Source organism: Jatropha curcas, chromosome 9 (assembly GCF_041381405.1).
Source record: "Jatropha curcas cultivar XTBG-Jc1 chromosome 9, XTBG_Jcur_1.0, whole genome shotgun sequence".
NCBI lineage: Eukaryota > Viridiplantae > Streptophyta > Magnoliopsida > Malpighiales > Euphorbiaceae > Jatropha > Jatropha curcas.
The window spans coordinates 641,530-660,803 of NC_143159.1; the positions used below are offsets into that span (position 1 = coordinate 641,530).

Below are 19,274 nucleotides of genomic sequence, written 5' to 3' on the forward strand. Positions count from 1 at the left end.
CCCAGCCAAAATCTATACCATATATACCGAAGTTGCACGAACTGGTAAACCCAACAAATTCCGTTGCTTCATTGCCAAATTCTGGGTTAGTATATGAATTTCTAACCTCCTTCATTGCATCATAATACTTGAGGAATCCTTCTTCACCTCCACTTTTTATCTTCTTCAAAAAATCATTATCCACCTTTTTCATTTCCTTCTTAGTTGACTCACTAATTTGCTCAACTCCTTCTCCTTTGTTGTGAGAACTGCACCAGCAAAGCTTATAAAGTTCCCGAACGAACATTCTGGTAATGGGGGCTCAACTTTTCGTCTCAGATTCACAGCGTGGCATATTGCAAGTTGTTTATCAATACCTGTTTTGTTTTTGAAAGAAGCTATAAGGCATTTGCTAAGAATTGCAGTTACTACCTCAACGCGCGTAGGATTTACATTGTTCAAACTTGCTTTCGCTTTAAGATTGGCAATGGCGGATAAATCCTGTTTACTGTATGCTTGCCTTTTTTAACAAAAGGAGCATACAAAGTAGAAAAGAAACTCACCCCGCTTGGAAATTCAGTATACTGTGGGAAAATGGACTCTGCTTCCAAATACGGTTGTTTGGTATGCGATTTGCATGTAGTAGCAGCCCAATCTTTTACACACAAACCCATAGTAGTTCCATCACAAACCATGTGAGAAATATATACACCAATGGTAAAGCCACCACAAGCAAAGGTGGTAACTTGAATCAAAGTAACATGAGACCCAGAAGGAAGTTCATACTCACAAACTACATCTGGCAGCAATTTTCTGAGTGATGCTAGATCAGGTTGAGCGAGATACTGAGATAAAGGAATGTTAGATGCAGCTTCTACATAACATGCACCTTCATCATTACAATCGATGGAAAATCTGTCTTTAACTCTACCAGCGAGCGGATAAAATCGTGATAAAGTTTCAGATAAGGATTGCTTTAACAACAGCAATCGTTCAGTTACACTTGTTTCTTGGGAATTTTCATAGAAAAGAACGTAGTAGAAATAGCCAGAGGGTAGAAATAGCCGGAGGGTATAAATTGAAAAGATTTGGTTTGAAAACAAAGGAAGATTTGGTTAGAACCATCTTAGTTACGACATCTGTTATTGCAATTGAAAACAAACACAATTTGAAAAGGAAAAAAGGTGATAACCATCTATACCTTCAGATTTTGGGGCTCGAGAGACTTGAGGTACTCCAACAACTCATTCTGCCCATCCGCAGATTTTCTACCAACTTGGCGATTGAGTTCCTCAAGCTCTGCTTCAAGTAACTCAATGTACTTCTTAGCATCTATTTTCTCAGCACCAGAAACATTATTCCACCTGATAACTTCACCAGACACGTTCTTCTGCCTAACAGGAGCATAATCTGGCACATTCTGTGACAGTTGTAGCATCTAATTATGTAATGCAAAAATAAAGAGAAAAACAAAAACACCTAAACCTCCTGCTACAAACTCAGCAATGTAAATGCAGCTTAAAATAGAAAAATAAATGAACAAAATATCAGACTATCCATCAAAACCAATTGTATAAGTAGTATGTGCATGAAGATGAAGTTGTCAACCATACCAATCACCTTAGTAGTGACGTGTCAAGAATTAACAACCTTAAAAGAAAGAAGTTACCTTCTCATCTTGTGCCTCAGGAAGAGCAACTTGCTCCAAACTCTGTTGCAATTCCAAGCGATATTGTGCATTCTTAAACATATAACCAGTCATCATAACACTGTACATGAGCTGTGCAAGATTTTCAGCTACCTAAAACAAATAATCAAGCTGATTTTAGTTAACCAAAAATGCAAACTTATTGTCTCTCCGTATCAGCAAGTCCACAGATATCAAATAAACTTACAGTGGTAACTGTTACAGCAAAAAATTGTGGGGGTAATGTTCCAATCATATTTGTCACTGTCTGCCGCATTGCTTCAACGACCTAAACAAATGATTTATGAGATAGATGTTTCATATCCAATTTTCCACCAAGACCACTATAGCATGGACATATAGGCCTCCTCCGACCATTTAAGTGAAACTACACAATAGTAACCCATGAAAGCAAATCAAATGGTGCCAAATGGGGGAATTTTGAAGACCTGCTGTGGTGCCCTTTTCACAAATAGCTCCATGAATTCAGGCTGCACATTTTTTACATAGTCTAATAGAATCTCTCTCCTGGTCTTCGACTGCAAATCCCAAAGAGGTGATTCAAAAACAGTATTCAAACATATTAATAGCATAGCAATCAAAGAACAGTAGTTGATTAAAATTCTCCACTCAAAACGTCCTAATACTTGTATGGAAACCTTATCCTGTTCAATTATATTAAAAGGAAGAAGAAATTCACTTTTGTTAAAATTGCTCTCCAGTTAAAATTGCTCTCCAAATTTAACCAGAATTCCTTTGTCATGCATGAAGGTGAAAATTTAACAAGAGAACAGATAGAATATGAGATAAAAAAAATTAAAGAAGCACATGCTGAAGACAAGGGTAAGTATTTCAATCTTTCTTTGTGTCATGTTTATTTTTTCTTGTGATTTTAGTTATTTCCCTAGGGTAATAAAAAGATTGTTTAATTCTGATATTAATCTCTTCTCCCTCTTTTTCAGAATTTCCGGATGAAGTGCAAACTCCTTTGGATATTCCTGCTAGAAAGCGTTTTGCCAAGTATAGAGGTCTCAAGTCCTTTAGGACTTCTTCATGGGACCCAAAGTAACACAATTGTGATCTTGTAATTGCATTTATCGTGTTACTTTCCAGAGCACGCCTTTCATGTTATTTTTAAATTTCAGGAGTCTCTACCTCCAGAATATGCCCGAATTTTTGCATTTGATAATTTTGCAAAAACACAAAAGCATGTTTTTGCAAAGGCCCTGGCAATGGACCAAGATAACAGGGATGACTGTATACAGCTGGTCAGTATGCAAGGCTTCACATCAAGGAAATACCCACTGCTGTTGCTTCCAAATTATGTGTACTTGCGAAAACGGTGCCTGTAATTGCATGTGGTCTTTTTCAGCACGAGGCTAAAATGTCTGTCCTTCATTTCAGGTATATTCTATCATGAATTTTTCTCTGTTCACTGCTAGTTTCTCTTTTTTGTTCTTAAAGAGAGATTTGCTCGATCCTATTTTGTTTTACTGGATGACCCTTTTATTTTTCTGCAGCATTAAGAAGCATGACTCTTATGATGCTCCTATCAAATCCAAAGAAGAACTAATAGTTCATTTTGGCTTTCGGAAATTTGTCGCAAGGTAATGAATTAAACACAACTATCGCAGAAGTTGACATTGTAGAAAGTTCACCATTTTTTTTTTTTTCAGGCCAATATTTTCCACTGACAACATAAAGTCAGACAAGCACAAGATGGAGAGATTTCTTCATGCTGGCCGATTCTCCATAGCATCAGTTTATGCTCCAATTTCATTTCCACCTCTTCCTTTGATAGTCTTGAAGCGTGGGGAAGGAGGCAGTGCCCCCACTGTTGCTGCTGTTGGTTCCTTGAGAAGCATTGACGCTGACAGGATAATACTGAAGAAGATTATATTAACAGGGTATGTAGCTCTCATGACAATCCTCTCATTCATGTCATTCTGATGTATTTCTACTACTTCCATTCATTGAAAGAGAGTAATAACAGATTGCAATGAACTGTGAATCATTTATGATTGTCCATCACTGTGCTGAATCCATGTGTTAGGCTTATTCAATTCCAAAAAAAAAAAAAAAGAACCATTAATGTACTGGGCTTATTTAGTAATGAAACAAGGGAGAGTAAAATTAAAGAGAAAAATAGAAAACCTTTTATATTAAGGGAAAAAACAGAGATTGAATTCAAGAGTTTATAGTTTCCTGTACATCCGAAAACAGCACTGATGCAATTAATTGCTTTTATAGATGCAATTAATTGCTTGTCTATTTGTGTGGGCTTTGTGAGCTTTTCGTGGAACTATTATGATCTCAAATGGATCTTATGATTCAAAGTTGAATATAATTCTGACGTTCTCATTTATTGAACTCTCTCATGCAGTTACCCTCAACGGGTGTCAAAATTGAAAGCATCAGTGCGCTACATGTTCCATAACCCAGAGGATGTAAGATGGTTCAAGGTAATACAATTTCCATGGCAGATATTTTGTCAAAGGTTATTTGCTGTTATTCTAAATTGATGAAATTCTGATGCTTGCAGCCTGTGGAAGTGTGGACCAAATGTGGTCGCCGTGGTCGCATCAAGGAACCTGTTGGTACACACGGTATGGTTCTCTATTACTTTTTTTTAAAGAAAATTTTTATTTTTATCCTGTAGCCTGTAGGTGAAAAATCTGATGATGATATTGTCACCGTGGGCTCTGTTCCTTAGACAAGCCATATGGATGGTGCAACAGCGCTTGAAAATTTGTTGCAGCCATAATGGATGGACGTGAATGCCCTGACTGCGACTATTTTAAACATGGATAGCACCTGTCAATTTTGGTTGGCTTTTCAGACGATACTGACTAATGTCTCTGCTTTGTATTCAGGGGCTATGAAGTGCACCTTTAATGGAGTTCTTCAGCAGCATGATACTGTTTGCATGAGCCTGTACAAACGTGCATATCCCAAGTGGCCAGAACATCGGTTCCCAATTCTCGATGCTTGATCAGATGGTAACTGATCTTCCATCGTTATTCATTATGAAATACACAAGGTAGCCGTGGTCGTTTGTGGGAATGACGCTCTGGTTCAGATTCTCAATTCTAATTTCATGTTTACTAGGAAGTTAGAAGCAATAGAGTGTGTGGGGATTTGTTGTATCTTCCCCCATTGTAGTTGTTTGTTTTCTTTTTCTCTACCCGTTTCTGCTATGACAATTTATATTTTTCCCCTATAGTTGCAATTGCAAAGCAGGAATTGGAAAGTAGTAGAGAAGGAAACAGAGGAAAAACAAGCAATGCCATTTTGCTATGTTGGCATGCTAGCTCATTAATTTATGCTATGAAAGGGAATTATAATCAATTATTTATTGAAGTTGAATCTTGTCTTCCTATTATCAGGCGACATGTTGAGTTGAATTGATGATGAGCAAAAAAAAAAAAAAAACAAAAAACATTGTTCTCAATACATGATTACTTATAATGGATGAGAATTAATTATAAATTGGAGATGGATCAACGGTAACATATTGAAGAAGCTCTTCGTCTTTCTCCAAGAAATCAAGATCATCTTCGTTCATAGACACCCACGCTTCAACTCCTTTATATGTTCTTGTATCCATTAAAATGATCACACTGAAATGTGGATTATCTGAATCTTCCACATATGGCACAGCACAGCCTGCCCATATTGGCTTTCCCCATCCAAACTCAATGTCGTATGCACCAAAGTTGCACCAACTACTAAACCCAGCTAACTCCACTGCGCTATCAGATTCCGGAGTAGTAAATAAATCCCCAATCTCTTTCATCGCATCATAATACTCACAGAATCCATCTTCCTTACTTTTTATCTTCTTCAGAAAATCATTACCCACTTTTCTTATTGCTTCCCTTAGTCCAGTCACTAATTCATTCAACTCCTCCTCTGCAGTGAATACTGCACCAGCAATACTTACACAGTTCCCCACTAAACATTCTGGCAATGGCGGCTCCCCTTTTCGTCTCAAATTCACAGCATGGGTTATTCCGAGTGGTTTATTGATACCTGTTTTATTTTTGAAACAAGCCATAAGACGTTTGCTGAGAATTGCAGTGACCACCTCAACGCGCGTAGGATTATTAATATTGTTCAATCTTGCTTTTGCTTTAAGATTAGCAATGGCAGATTCCTTAAACACAATCCTCTTTGTAATATGCTTGCCTTCTTTAGCAAAAGAGGCATATATATTTAGAATACTTGCCTCTGCTGGAAATGGAGCGTATTGCGGAAAAATGGATTCTCCATCCAAATAAGGGTGTTTAACAGTTGATTTACACGCAGCAGCGGCCCAATCTTTTAAAAACAAAAACAAACTAGCTCCATCGCATACCATGTGAGAAACACTTACACCAATGGTAAAGCCGCCGCATGCGAAGGTGGTTTCTTGGATTAAAGCAACATGAGATCCAGAAGGAAGTTCAGATTTACGAGTGGCATTTGGAATCAATTTTTCGAGTGATTCTAGATCAGGTTGAGCGAGATATTGAGATAATGGAATGTTAGATGTAGCTTCTATATAACATACACCTTCGTCATTACAATCAATGGAAAGTCTGTCTTTAACTTTACCAGCAAGTGGGTAAAATCGAGATAAAGTTTCAGATAAGGATTGCTTTAACAACACTGAGATACTAGTTTCTTGGGAATTTAGATAGAAAAGAATGGTGGAAAAATAGCCAGATGGTTCAAATTGATCGAGTAGAGAGATTTTGTAGGTTTTGAGGTGGGTTGGTGTCGGTGAAGAGGGTGAGATGCTGCGTTTGGAAATTATTTCAACCTCCATATTCATCATTTGTAGCTTGATACGTAAGTACAAAAGTTATGAGATATGATGATGACGAATCAGAATGGCTTCTATATATTCTTGATTAAAATATGGAATGGCATGGGAAATGCTCTATAATTCAAAATTTAGCAACGGATTACAAGTTAAAACAAATTCATTATTTCATAAACAGATTCATTGGATAAAGAAAATGCTTTTAAAGATAAATTATTGACAGGGACAAAATATTTTTTTTTTTCTTTTGTCAATCGGACAACGGCTTGTAAAAGTCACCTTAACAACTAACATTAATTTTTTAAACTAAAGCTATCTCCACGATTGGTCTCCATCGAAAAAGAAAACTTACACTTAATATTGAATTTACATTTTCAATATTCAAGAAAACTTTCGAACAATCTTCTCTTATATACACTTTAATATTGAATTTATTTAAAATGTTCTCCAAATGGTAAATTAGAATATGCTTCGCAATTTCATCATTAAAAAAAAATTAAACCAACGAAATACGATTGGTAAGCACACTTATGGCTGAGAATTAACCACGCATCTGATTTTAGATTCAATTAAATTCTTATCATATGATTTATATTATATAATTTCTCTTAGGTTATGATTTATATTATATAACTTACTTGGTTGACCAATCTAACACCAACCTAATTTAAATACTAATGCTTAAACCCCCAATTTCCTTTTTTCTTTTTTTTTTTGGTAAACCCCCCAACCCATTTAATTATTTATACAATTAACAATTTTTCTTATTTTTCTTTCATAATGTTTCATTAAAAATAAAAATTTTTTACTAACTATAAGTTAGTAAAATAAAGCACCATAAAGCACTGGATCCCTTAAACAATAATCAGGTTTTGAACTTTCTATAGTGATATCAATCTTTTTTTTTTTTTTTTATACAACGGTTTCTACTCCATCTTAACCTGTAATATCCTTTAAAGAAAGTTAAAATTTTTTTTTTTTCTCATTTTTATAGTTAACATCTCTGAAACTCTCTTTTTATAATTAATTTATAAATTGTTTAGTGCGGTCAAAATCTTAATAAAGCAAACTGATTTTTTTTTCATATTTAATTATTTTTTAATTTAGCAAACTTTACAAATATGTAAATCACTTATAAAATTCAATAAGAAATATTAAAAATGTAAGTTCTAGATATAGTATTCAACTCCAGCAATAATAATAGAAAAGAAATACATTATTCTCCAAAGGGAAACAAATATATGAAAAGACCAACACTTAATTAATAATAAATCGGAGATGGATCCATGGAAGCATATTAAAGAAGCTGTGTGTCTTTCTCCAAGAAAGGAATACGTTATTCTCGGAAGGAAAACAAATATATAAAAAGAGCAATACTTAATTACTTATAATGGATGAAAATTAATAATAAATAGCAGATGGATCAATTGAAGCATATTGAAGAAGCTCTGTATCTTTCTCTAAAAAATCAAAGTCATCTTCTCCCATCGACACCCAAGCTTCTATTCCTTTACCTGTTCTTGTATCCATGAAGAAAATTATATTGATATAAGGCATATCTGAATACTCCATATATGGCACAATACAAGATGCCCATATCGGCTTTCCCCAACCAAAATCAATATCATAAAAACCAAAGTTACACCAACTGCTATAGATTGCTAGCTCTATTGCTCCACTGCCATATATTGGACTAGTAAACAAATCCCCAATCTCTTTCAGAACGTCAAAATACTTGGAGAGACCATCTTCACCTCCATTTTTTATCTTCTTCAAGAAATCATTATCCACCTTTTTTATTGCTTTCCTTAGTTGACTCACTAACTCACTCAACTCCTCCTCCATTGTGAATACTGCACCTACACTCCTTAAAAAGTTCCCCACTAAACATTCTGGTAATGGCGGCTCCCCTTTGCCTCTCAAATTCACAGTATGGTTTACTGCAAGTGCTGTATCGATACCTGTTTTATTTTTGAAAGAAGCCATAAGGCACTTGCTGAGAATTGCAGTGACGACCTCCACTCGTGTAGGATTATTAATATTGTTCAAACTTGCTTTTGCTTTAAGATTGGCAATGGCAGATTCGCTAAACACAATCCTCTTAGTTATGTACTTACATTTTTTGAAAAAAGGGGCATACATACTTAAAGTACTCGTCTCTCTTGGAAATGCAGTATATTGTGGAACAATGGATTGTCCATTCAATAAAGGGTGCTTGGCAGGAGATTTACATGTAGTAGCAGCCCAATCTTTTAGAAACAAACCCAAACTGGTTGCATCAAAGACCATGTGAGAAACATATATTCCAATGGTAAAGCCACCGCATGAAAAGGTGGTTTCTTGAATCAAAGCAACAGGAGATCCAGAAGGAAGTTCAAACGCACGAACTGCATTTGGCATCAACTTGTTGAGTGCTTTTAAGTCGGGTTGAGCGAGATAATGAGATAAAGAAATGTTAGATGTAGCTTCTGTATAACAGATACCTTCATCATTACAATCAATGGAAAATCTGTCTTTAATTTTACCAGCAAGTGGATAAAAACGAGTTAAAGTTTCAGATAAGGATTGCTTTAGCAACGATGATCTTGTGGTAATTATGTTTGTTTCTTGGGAATTTTGATAGAAAAGAACGGTGGGAAAATAGGTAGATGCTAGGAATTGATCGACTAAAGAGATTTTGTAGGTTTTGAGGTGAGGTGGTGTTGGTGAAGAGGGTGGAATGCAGCTCTTGGAAATTATTTCAACCTCCATAATTTGCAGCTTAACAAGCATAAAAATTATGAAATGATGATGCGAATCCGATTAGCTTCTATATATATAGAGCAGTATTGTATTAAAATACACATTAATAATAATAATAATATAATAATATGGAAATCGTGAGAAAAATGTTTTACAATTAATATTTTTTATGTATACTTCGTAAATTTATCTCGAGATATGTGCATTTTTTAAAAAATTAATAAAAAAATAGATTTAGCAAAACAAAAAGGACAAAAATGTAATTACGAAATATTATACTCCATAGTACAGCACTAAAATAGCAGTCCATCACATTACATCAATACTTAAACGTGAATAAAAAGTTAGTAATCATTCTATCAAAGGAGATGGGATTAAGTATTTGACTATTGAGAATTACTAGTAGAGGCTTCTTTGACTTCACTTGAATCAATCCTATTTATCTTAATTATTTTATATTCAAAAATAAATAAAAATTATTTCAATAAGTAACATTTGACTGAAAGAAAAATTAAATTATGTCGCTTTAATAAATTTAAGTCTTAATTATTCTCTGATAAAAGAAAATTACTTGAACGACAAATAAATAGTTGCCTAATAAACGTGGAAATTGATGTGGTGGAGCCAGAAACAGCTTGTCACACGTCACAGCTGGCTTATGTTGAACTCATTTTCTTTCACATGCATTTATGAGCTTCTCACGTGCCTAATATTATGGGCACCGATAAGATGAACCTACTCGCATCGTGTTCGAGTAATTAAATATTCTTTTAGAAACAGTTATTCGTTGCTAATTAGAAACGTTTAGTCGAGGATTTCTAATCGAAGCTGTTTTAGCAACATTTTTCCTATTTTAGCAACGGCAATTACCGTTTCTATATTGAGTTTTTTTTTGCAATAGTGCGAACTGTCTCTAACACCTCATTGTTTATATCGACTCAACATGGAATGTAAACGTGGAAATTACCGTTGTACAGCATTTTAAAAGTAGCTGGCTTTTCCCAAATTGTGTGCGGTTGGGGTTTATTGATTTAAAGATACTCGGTCTGTATATGTAGATCAATAATTTTTTCTTTTTTACCAAACTCAACCCATTAAATAGTAAATCCGTGGATTATGAATAAATTAAATTAAGTACGAGTTCAATATAAATTCACAGGTCAAATAATAAATAATAAATAATATAAATATTTTTAAATAAAATATAACTAGTTAAGAGGAATTACCAAAAATTAAACATACTTATAAATTTAATTATATAATAATTTTCATAAACTAAATATATTTCAATAATATTATCAAAATTAAATTTCTTAATAATAATAATAATAATAATACTAGGATAAAGTAGCATAAAGGATTAGTATAGTTTACCATAATAGTATAGTGATTTAAACCCTTACCCCTATCTTCTTTTCTTTCCTCTCCCAAAAGAAAACTAGTAATTAATTACTTAATTAATTAATTACTAGTTAACGGGGACAAATCTTATTTTCTTTTACAAAATAATAATAATAATAATAATAATAAGTGAAAAAATGAAAAATTAAATTTCCTAATAAAAAAGATAACTAGCAAAATAAAATAAAAAATACTAACATAATCACACAATATGTTTTAAACTACAATGTATTCCAGTTAGAACAATTGAAAGCATGTTTATACTTAAAAAGAGGCAATAATTTTAGTATTTATATTTAAAATTGCAAATCAAATCAAATTAATTTAAATAATTCATAATTACATGTAAATATAGATATACATATTTAACATTATTTATAAGTTAGGTCAAATTTATAGATTTATCTCGTGAACTTGTGACCCAGTCCAACCCATGAATTATAAAAATAATTCACTCAACTCTACCATTATATCTTCAAATCTATCCGGTTGAATTGGATCACTTGAGTTGGGTCATGTGCAGCCCTATTCACTAGTCACATGGGGCAAAAAACCTTCATTATGTCATAAACTAATTATAAATTTTGCAAGAGCACTCTATAAAAATTATAACTTTATCCTTGAAAACATTAATTAATTAATTACTCTATCTCTGTATTTTTTAAAATACACCAGCTAATTTTTTTTCCATATTTTACGTTCATTACAGTAAACTGACTAATTAATTTGAAAGAACACATGAATAAAACATTATTCAAAGATATATGTGATGTGTATTATAAGGCATTTGAATATATAGTTAAAGAAAACTTTATTATCAAAAAAGAAATATATTATTCTTAGAAGAAGAAATACATGAAAAGAGCAATACTTAATTACTAAAAATGCATGATAATTAATTATAAATTGGAGATGGATTAATGGAGGCATATTGAAGAAGCTCTGTATCCTTTTCTAAAATATCAAACCCATCTTCCTTCATCAACACCCATGCTTCTATTCCTTTATCTACTCTTCTATCCGTCAAAAAAACAAAGCTGACGTGCGACTCATCGGCGTCCGGTGCTAGACAGGCCTCCCATATTGGCTTTCCCCAGCCAAAATCAATATCATATATACCGAAGTTGCGCGAACTGGTAAACCCAACAAACTCCGATGCTTCGTTGCCAAATTCTGGGTTAGTATATGAATTTCTAACCTCCTTCATTGCATCATAATACTTGAGGAATCCTTCTTCACCTCCAATTTTTATCTTCTTCAAAAAATCATTATCCACCTTTTTCATTTCTTCTCTTAGTTGACTCACTAATTTGCTCAACTCCTTCTCCTTTGTTGTGAGAACTGCTCCAGCAAAGCTTATAAAGTTCCCGACCGAACATTCTGGTAATGGGGGCTCAACTTTTCGTCTCAGATTCACAGCGTGGCATATTGCAAGTTGTTTATCAATACCTGTTTTGTTTTTGAAAGAAGCTATAAGGCATTTGCTAAGAATTGCAGTTACTACCTCAACGCGCGTAGGATTTACATTGTTCAAACTTGCCTTCGCTTTAAGATTGGCAATGGCGGATTCGTTAAACACAATCCTGTTTACTGTATGCTTGCCTTTTTTAACAAAAGGAGCATACAAAGTAGAAAAGAAACTCACCCCGCTTGGAAATTCAGTATACTGTGGGAAAATGGACTCTGCTTCCAAATACGGTTGTTTGGTTGGTGATTTGCATGTAGTAGCAGCCCAATCTTTTACAAACAAACCCATAGTAGTTCCATCACAAACCATGTGAGAAATATATACACCAATGGTAAAGCCACCACAAGCAAAGGTGGTAACTTGAATCAAAGTAACATGAGACCCAGAAGGAAGTTCATACTCACAAACTACATCTGGCAGTAATTTTCTTAGTGATGCTAGGTCAGGTTGAGCGAGATACTGAGATAAAGGAATGTTTGATGTAGCTTCTACATAACATGCACCTTCATCATTACAATCAATGGAAAATCTGTCTTTAACTCTACCAGCGAGTGGATAAAATCGAGATAAAGTTTCAGATAAAGATTGCTTTAACAAGAGTAATCTTTCGGTTAAATTTGCATCTTGGGAATTTTCATAGAAAAGAATGTAGTAGAAATAGCCAGATGGTATAAATTGATCCAGTAGAGAGATTTTGTAGGTTTTGAGGTTGGGTGGTGTTGGTGAAGAGGGTGGAATGCTGCTTTTGGAAATTATTTGAACCTCCATATTCATCGTTTGCTGCTTAATATGTAATTGTAAGAACTATTTGCTGCTGATGACTGTTTAGATTGGGTTCTATATATAGACACTAGTCTTGCATTAAAATAATTACAATTATAATTTATTTCTGTGAGGTACGAGTTATAGAATTTAACATTTTATAGAATTTTTTTATATATTTCTTGATCAAAATGGTCAAAGTTAGTAGGGCATACTGCACCATTTCATCTCGGGAGTTGTACACTTTTAAAAAATTAATAAAAAGCGAAAAAGGACAACATTTTGCATGGTACTTTTAAATGCATAAACATGAAAATATAAATACAAGAAGACATTTACATATTTAATTCTGAACGGGCAAATATAAACATGCATGGCTACATCTGGCGGAACGTCGGAACCATAAATTTTAGTCGATGGGGCGAAGTGATGGGCGAGTTTACAGCGTGTTATCTGCAGTAAAACTGCTCATCACTCGATCTAACTACAATTACTCCATTCAATTCAATCTAATTTAGAATATATAATGAGTTGAGTTGAGTTGAACGGATTATTTTTATAATTATGAATTGAATCTAAATAAATATGTAGATTCGATTTAATCCATAAATAATGTTAAATAATTACATGTATAATTATAAATTGTTAATTTAATTTGATTTGATTTACTATTTTGCATATAAATATTAAATTATTATATATTTAATAGACATTGTCTTTTAAAATATTATTTTTTTAGTATAAATTTATTTTGAATTATTGTATTGGAGTATATTATAGTTTAAAATATATGTATAATTATGTTACTAAGTCTTTTTAATTTTAATGGTTGTCTTTTTTGGTAGAAAATTTAATTTTTTATTATTATTGATTATGTTGATGATGATGTAAAAAAAATCCATTTTAATATTATTATTGAAATATATTTATAGTTTATAAAAATTATTGCATAATTATGTTTCTAAGTATATATTTTTATTTTTGGTAAGTGCTCTTAAATAGTTGTATTTTATTTAAAAATATTTTCATTATCTATCATTTATTTATCTAATTCAACTCATTTATAACTCGCGGGTTCACCTATTTAATGGGTTGGGTTGGATCAAAATGCATTAGACCCGCAACTTATTAAATTTATAAACCTGACCCAACTCAACCCACGTGCAATCCTATACACCAAGTATACGTGCCCACATATACACAAAATTAATCATATATAATATTTTACTCAAACGAGAGTGTTTTTTATATAAATTACTTGTCTAGACCGGTTTCGTAGTCCCACTTATAAACAAAACAAATGAAATTAAAAATTCTTTAAAAAATATTTCAATTTTATTTTTTTTTCAAATTTCAAGTGTATAGTCAAAAATATCTTTGTTTTGATAAAAATATTTAATTTCATTGATTTGGTCGAAAAGCGAGATTTCATTCTAGATAAATTTTTCCCCGATTTTAATCTTGTAATAAGAAAAAAAATAAAACTATGTCGTCTTTTCAAAAGTTTTTTTTTATTATTATCTGGCTAGGGGATGTATGTAAATCTTATCCTAAGAGGAAATCAGGAAATAATTATAGCTCTCACTTTCAAATCCTAGCGGATTTGCAGGATGCTGATGAGAAGTTGAGGTCTTCATCAAAACTGTAACCTTATTGTAGCTTAGTGTTTCTTTTCATAACATTTTCAACCACCTTAATCTAATATTTTCAGACAATGTGTAATTGTTTTTTTTTTATTATTTTTAATGTTCCACTGAAAATAAGAAATTCCTACTTTTCTTCTTTGTTTTTTCTTACAATAGTTTCAGATGTTAGAAGAGAAAAATTATCGGTATGAAGCATCAAAATAGCTTAGCGGATGTACTTCTAATTTCCAAACTTATTTATATATTTTCTAAAACATTTCCTTCATACTCAAAATTGAATGGTTAAACGACAAACAAAATAGTTGCCGTATAAAATATAACGTAAACGTGGTAAATTAATGTGGTAGAGTTGGTTTTTCACGTCTTTTCTTTTTTAAATATGTAAAATTGATTTTTGGAAATCACATCGCCATAGGACTTATCTATTACGATGAAATTAATTATAAAAAATTTTTAGTTCGAGAATAATTTTAACCATGTATTAAAAAAATTAAAATAAACGATTTTTGCTTCCTCCTAGCTACCACTTTCTTCCTTCTTGAAGTGTGATTGGAAATAATAACTTCTATTATTATTACATTTATATAATAATTTCATTAGTTTTCACAAGATGACTTTACTGTATTCAAAAGATTTATGTGACATTTGAACATACAAGTAGAGAAATATATTATTATCAAAAAAAAGAAATATTATGTTATTAGAAAGAGAAATACATGAAAAGAGCAATACTTAATTACTAAAAATGCATGATAATTAATTATAAATTGGAGATGGATTAATGGAAGCATATTGAAGAAGCTCTGTATCCTTTCCTAAAACATCAAACTCATCTTCCTTCATCAACACCCATGCTTCTATTCCTTTATCTACTCTTCTATCCATCAAAAAAACGAAACTGACATGTGACTCATCGGCGTCCGGTACAAGACAAGCCGCCCATATTGGCTTTCCCCAGCCAAAATCAATATCATATATACCGAAGTTGCACGAACTGGTAAACCCAACAAACTCCGTCGCTTCACTGCCGAATTCCGGGTTAGTATATAAACTTCTGACCTCTTTCATTGCATCATAATACTTGAGGAATCCTACTTCACCTCCACTTTTTATCTTCTTCAGAGTATCAATGTCCACTTTTTTCATTGCTTCTCTTAGTTCACTCACTAATTCACTCAGCTCCTTATCCTTTGCTGTGAATACTGTACCAACAAAGCTTATAAAGTTCCCAAACGAACATTCTGGTAATAACGGCCCCATTTTTCGTCTCAGATTAACAGAATGACATATCGCAAGCGGTTTATCGATACCTGTTTTGTTTTTGAAAGAAGATATAAAGCACTTGCTAAGAAATGAGGTTACTACCTCAACGCGGGTAGGGTTAACAATGTCCAAACTTGCTTTCGCTTTCAGATTGGCAATGGCGGATTCGTTAAACACAATCCTGTTTACTGTATGCTTGCCTTTTTTAACAAAAGGAGCATACAAAGTAGTAAAAAAGCTCACCCCGCTTGGAAATGCAGTATACTGTGGGAAAATGGACTCTACATTCAAATAAGGGTGTTTGGTAGGTAATTTACATGCAGTAGCAGCCCAATCTTTTGCGAATAAACCCAAACCAGTTCCATCACAAACCATATGAGAAAAATATGCACCAACGGTAAAGCCACCACAAGCAAAAGTGGTAACTTGAATCAAAGCAACATGAGACCCAGAAGGAATTTCATACTCACAAATTACATCTGGCAGCAATTTTCTGAGTGATGCTAGATCAGGTTGAGCGAGATACTGAGATAAAGAAATGTTAGTTGCAGCTTCTACATAACATGCACCTTCATCATTACAATCGATGGAAAATCTGTCTTTAACTCTACCAGCGAGTGGATAAAATCGAGTTAAAGTTTCAGATAAGGATTGCTTTAACAACAGCAATCGTTCAGTTACATTTGTTTCTTGGGAATTTTCATAGAAAAGAACGTAGTAGAAATAGCCAGAGGGTATAAATTGATCGATTAGAGAGATTTTGTAGGTTTTAAGGTGAGTTGGTGTTGGTGAAGAGGGTGAAATGCAGCTTTTGGAAATTATTTCAACCTCCATGTTCATAATTTGCAGCTTAGAGATGATTATGACTAATCAGATTGGCTTTTCTATATATAGAGGTTAGTCCTTTATTAAAATAATTACATGTTGACGCATGGCATTATTATAATTATACTAATTGATTTTTGTAATTAAATATTAAATAAATCCTCCATGATCGACTCCAACCATTAGAGGGATTGTCCGCTTAGAATTAAACCAATTACATGTTATACTGATTGACAAGACCCGCACAGTTTTGTCCTGCAGATGAAATGGAAAACATCCCAGGAAGTCACCCATCCTAAGATTTTCATTAAGTAAATACGCTTAACCTGAAGTTCTTCCAACTCTCTAAGTTATTCCACAAAAAGACGTTTCTTATGATCGTTTTACCAGGTCGGAATGTTACAACTATATTGTTTTACTACATTTGTTTCATAAATTGATTATTCCAAGATAGTAGTTGTCACATTTATAATTTTAAAGAATAATAAATCTCTTTTTTCCCCGTTTATCCTTTGTATACGACCAATTATTATTATTTCGATTTAATGGTTTTCTTAGACAATTGATATTACATTAAGGATAAAATAGTCAATTTACTTAAGAAATTTAATAATTTTCTTAAGAAACGTGAAATTCCAAATGTGACAAGTATTATAGAACAGAATTAGTAATATAGAAGTATAAAAAAACCTTGTGGCACCCCTCAACTTTGTGAGTGACCTATTACTCTTCTAAAGTTATGAATTTTGCCAATATTATGTCCCTCTTTATACTAATAATATTTTTTTTTTAGTATTTATGTGCAAGATATTCGCTTAATATGTGGTTAGTGTAATATTAGGAATAATAATTTTTACATTTTTTCACTATCTAAGAAGTATTTAATTGATTTAATTTTAGAAGTTTGAGTATTCAATAGAATAACTTTTGCAAGTTGAAGTATTTAATTGGTTCAATTTTATAAATTGAAGCGTTCAATAGATCAAAATAAAAGTTCAAGGTGAAATAAATTTTTTTTAGTAAAATATAGAGATGAATTTATGCATTGGGCTCTTATTAATATAATTGTTAATTTTTCTTATTTTTCTTTCATAATATTTTATTAAAAATAAGAACTTTCTCGAGTGATATTAATCATTATTCTTCTTTTTTTTTTTCTTATAATGATTTAAAGAAAGTTAGACAATATTTTCTTTGCATTTTTATAGTAGCAATTTCAATTAACATTTCTGAAAATTTCAATTAACAGTAGCAAAATATTATCCGCAACACAAACTCCTCTCGGTTTAGTCCTTTTAACTCCGAGGGCAAGCAAAAATTAATCAGGTTTGTTGATTGTTAAAACAGACATGCCTAGATACCTCGTGTATAAATATTTTATAATATTATATTATATATTAAAAATTAAATTAATTGATAAGTAATTTTGTTTTGTAAAAACTTAATTGTCAAATTATAACAATGTATTATCATTACAATTAAATATATCATTTCCTTAAAGGAACTATTTAATTATTGCATTTTTATACCTTATTATTTCATATAATGTTTTTTTTTTTATTTTGCGAATATTTTTATATTTTTAATAATATAAATCATTCGCCTCCTTCAAAAAAATAATGTAAATGGTTCCTAATATTATATAAATAATATAAATCGTTTGGGAAATCATCACATGCATTAAGTTAATCGAACGAATTCATTTAATATACATACGTTATACATACAATGTAAGCACTATTCTGTCTAATTTTTCTAACATGTATTTTACAGTTTCTCAATGTTTTAAAATTCGAATTATTAATTTACTTTTGTTTTTTATAATGTTAAATCATTCCATTCTCACAATTATGAAATATAAGAACAAATTTTAACTGGACCCACGATATAATCATTATATTCTCATGTATTATAATATAAAACAAATCTTATTTGATAACCAAATTTCGAAGGTCCACATCCGACACGTCTACGTAACCACCACTTCTTGCTAGGGGCGGTTCCGGAACCGGAACCGAACCGAAAATTTTTAGTTTCAGAATCGGAACCGAATCGAAAATTTTTGGTTCTGGTTCTGATTTCGGTTCGTCGACGGTTTCAAAACCGACGGTTTCGATCGGTTTTCCGGCAAATCGCATAATTTTAAATTTTAAATTTTGAAGACAGGTTTTCAAAATTTAAAAAATTTGTGAAAGTTATTTCTAAAAAAAATACACCTAAAAAAATTAAAAAATGCTTCAATTAAATTTATTTTTTTAAAGACTTGAACTTGTTTATTTAAAAAAAAAAGTCTTCAATTGAATTTATTTTTTGTTTAAAAAAGTTTGAACATAATTTAAAAAAAAAAAAAAGGCTTGAACTTATGGTTGTTGAAAGGGGTAATTAAGAGATTTCACAATAAAATTTAAAAAAAAAAAAAACTGACAGTTTCTAAGGGCTAGAACCGCCGGTTCTAACTGGCCGGAGAACCGACGGTTCCATCCGGTTCCGACCAGTTTGCAGTTCCAACAAAACTGGAATTGGAACCGAACCGACAATCTCCGGTTCCGATTCCAGTTCAGACCGGCTCCGGTTTCCACCGGTTCCGATTTTCACCGGTTCCGGTTATGGTTTGCGACCGGTTCGAACCACCGGTTCTGGTTCCCGGAACTGTAATATGGCCACCCTACTTCTTGCTGCCATTTGTCAGTCCCA

At 32.4% G+C, this 19,274-nt stretch overlaps 1 protein-coding gene and 5 pseudogenes across 3 annotated transcripts; 1 reads left to right on the forward strand and 5 right to left on the reverse strand.

Annotated features, from left to right (window-relative positions):
• Positions 1 to 1,174: 1,174 nt before the first annotated feature.
• LOC149493404 (uncharacterized) lies at positions 1,175 to 2,259 on the reverse strand. The gene is made up of 4 exons (XM_089725904.1): positions 2,116 to 2,259; positions 1,875 to 1,955; positions 1,649 to 1,780; positions 1,175 to 1,399 (listed from the first exon to the last, which is right to left on the reverse strand). The coding sequence occupies exons 1-4, from the start codon at positions 2,257 to 2,259 to the stop codon at positions 1,175 to 1,177; spliced, it is 582 nt and encodes a 193-aa protein (XP_089582030.1).
• Positions 2,260 to 2,743: 484 nt separating this feature from the next.
• LOC119370153 (uncharacterized) lies at positions 2,744 to 5,026 on the forward strand (annotated as a pseudogene). Its single transcript, XR_016322433.1, has 6 exons — positions 2,744 to 3,070; positions 3,187 to 3,273; positions 3,343 to 3,573; positions 4,050 to 4,128; positions 4,209 to 4,272; positions 4,540 to 5,026. The product of XR_016322433.1 is annotated as an uncharacterized LOC119370153 (transcript).
• Positions 4,815 to 6,482, reverse strand: LOC149493405 (epi-neemfruitin B 7-O-acetyltransferse L7AT pseudogene; annotated as a pseudogene).
• Positions 6,483 to 7,758: 1,276 nt separating this feature from the next.
• LOC149493406 (epi-neemfruitin B 7-O-acetyltransferse L7AT pseudogene) lies at positions 7,759 to 9,224 on the reverse strand (annotated as a pseudogene).
• A 2,287-nt stretch (positions 9,225 to 11,511) lies between these two features.
• Positions 11,512 to 12,883, reverse strand: LOC149493407 (epi-neemfruitin B 7-O-acetyltransferse L7AT pseudogene; annotated as a pseudogene). Its single transcript, XR_016322543.1, has 2 exons — positions 12,489 to 12,883; positions 11,512 to 12,353 (listed from the first exon to the last, which is right to left on the reverse strand). The product of XR_016322543.1 is annotated as an epi-neemfruitin B 7-O-acetyltransferse L7AT pseudogene (transcript).
• A 2,318-nt stretch (positions 12,884 to 15,201) lies between these two features.
• LOC149493408 (epi-neemfruitin B 7-O-acetyltransferse L7AT pseudogene) lies at positions 15,202 to 16,598 on the reverse strand (annotated as a pseudogene).
• Between the last annotated feature and the right edge of the window lie 2,676 nt (positions 16,599 to 19,274).

Coding starts and splice junctions, on each gene's coding strand:
- LOC149493404 (XM_089725904.1), bottom strand. CDS start 2,259: ATGCTATTAATATGTTTGAATACTGTTTTTGAATCACCTCTTTGGGAT. Junction 1,956..2,115: donor TGAAAAGGGCACCACAGCAG/GTCTTCAAAATT, acceptor TCATTTGTTTAG/GTCGTTGAAGCAATGCGGCA. Junction 1,781..1,874: donor TTGCTGTAACAGTTACCACT/GTAAGTTTATTT, acceptor TATTTGTTTTAG/GTAGCTGAAAATCTTGCACA.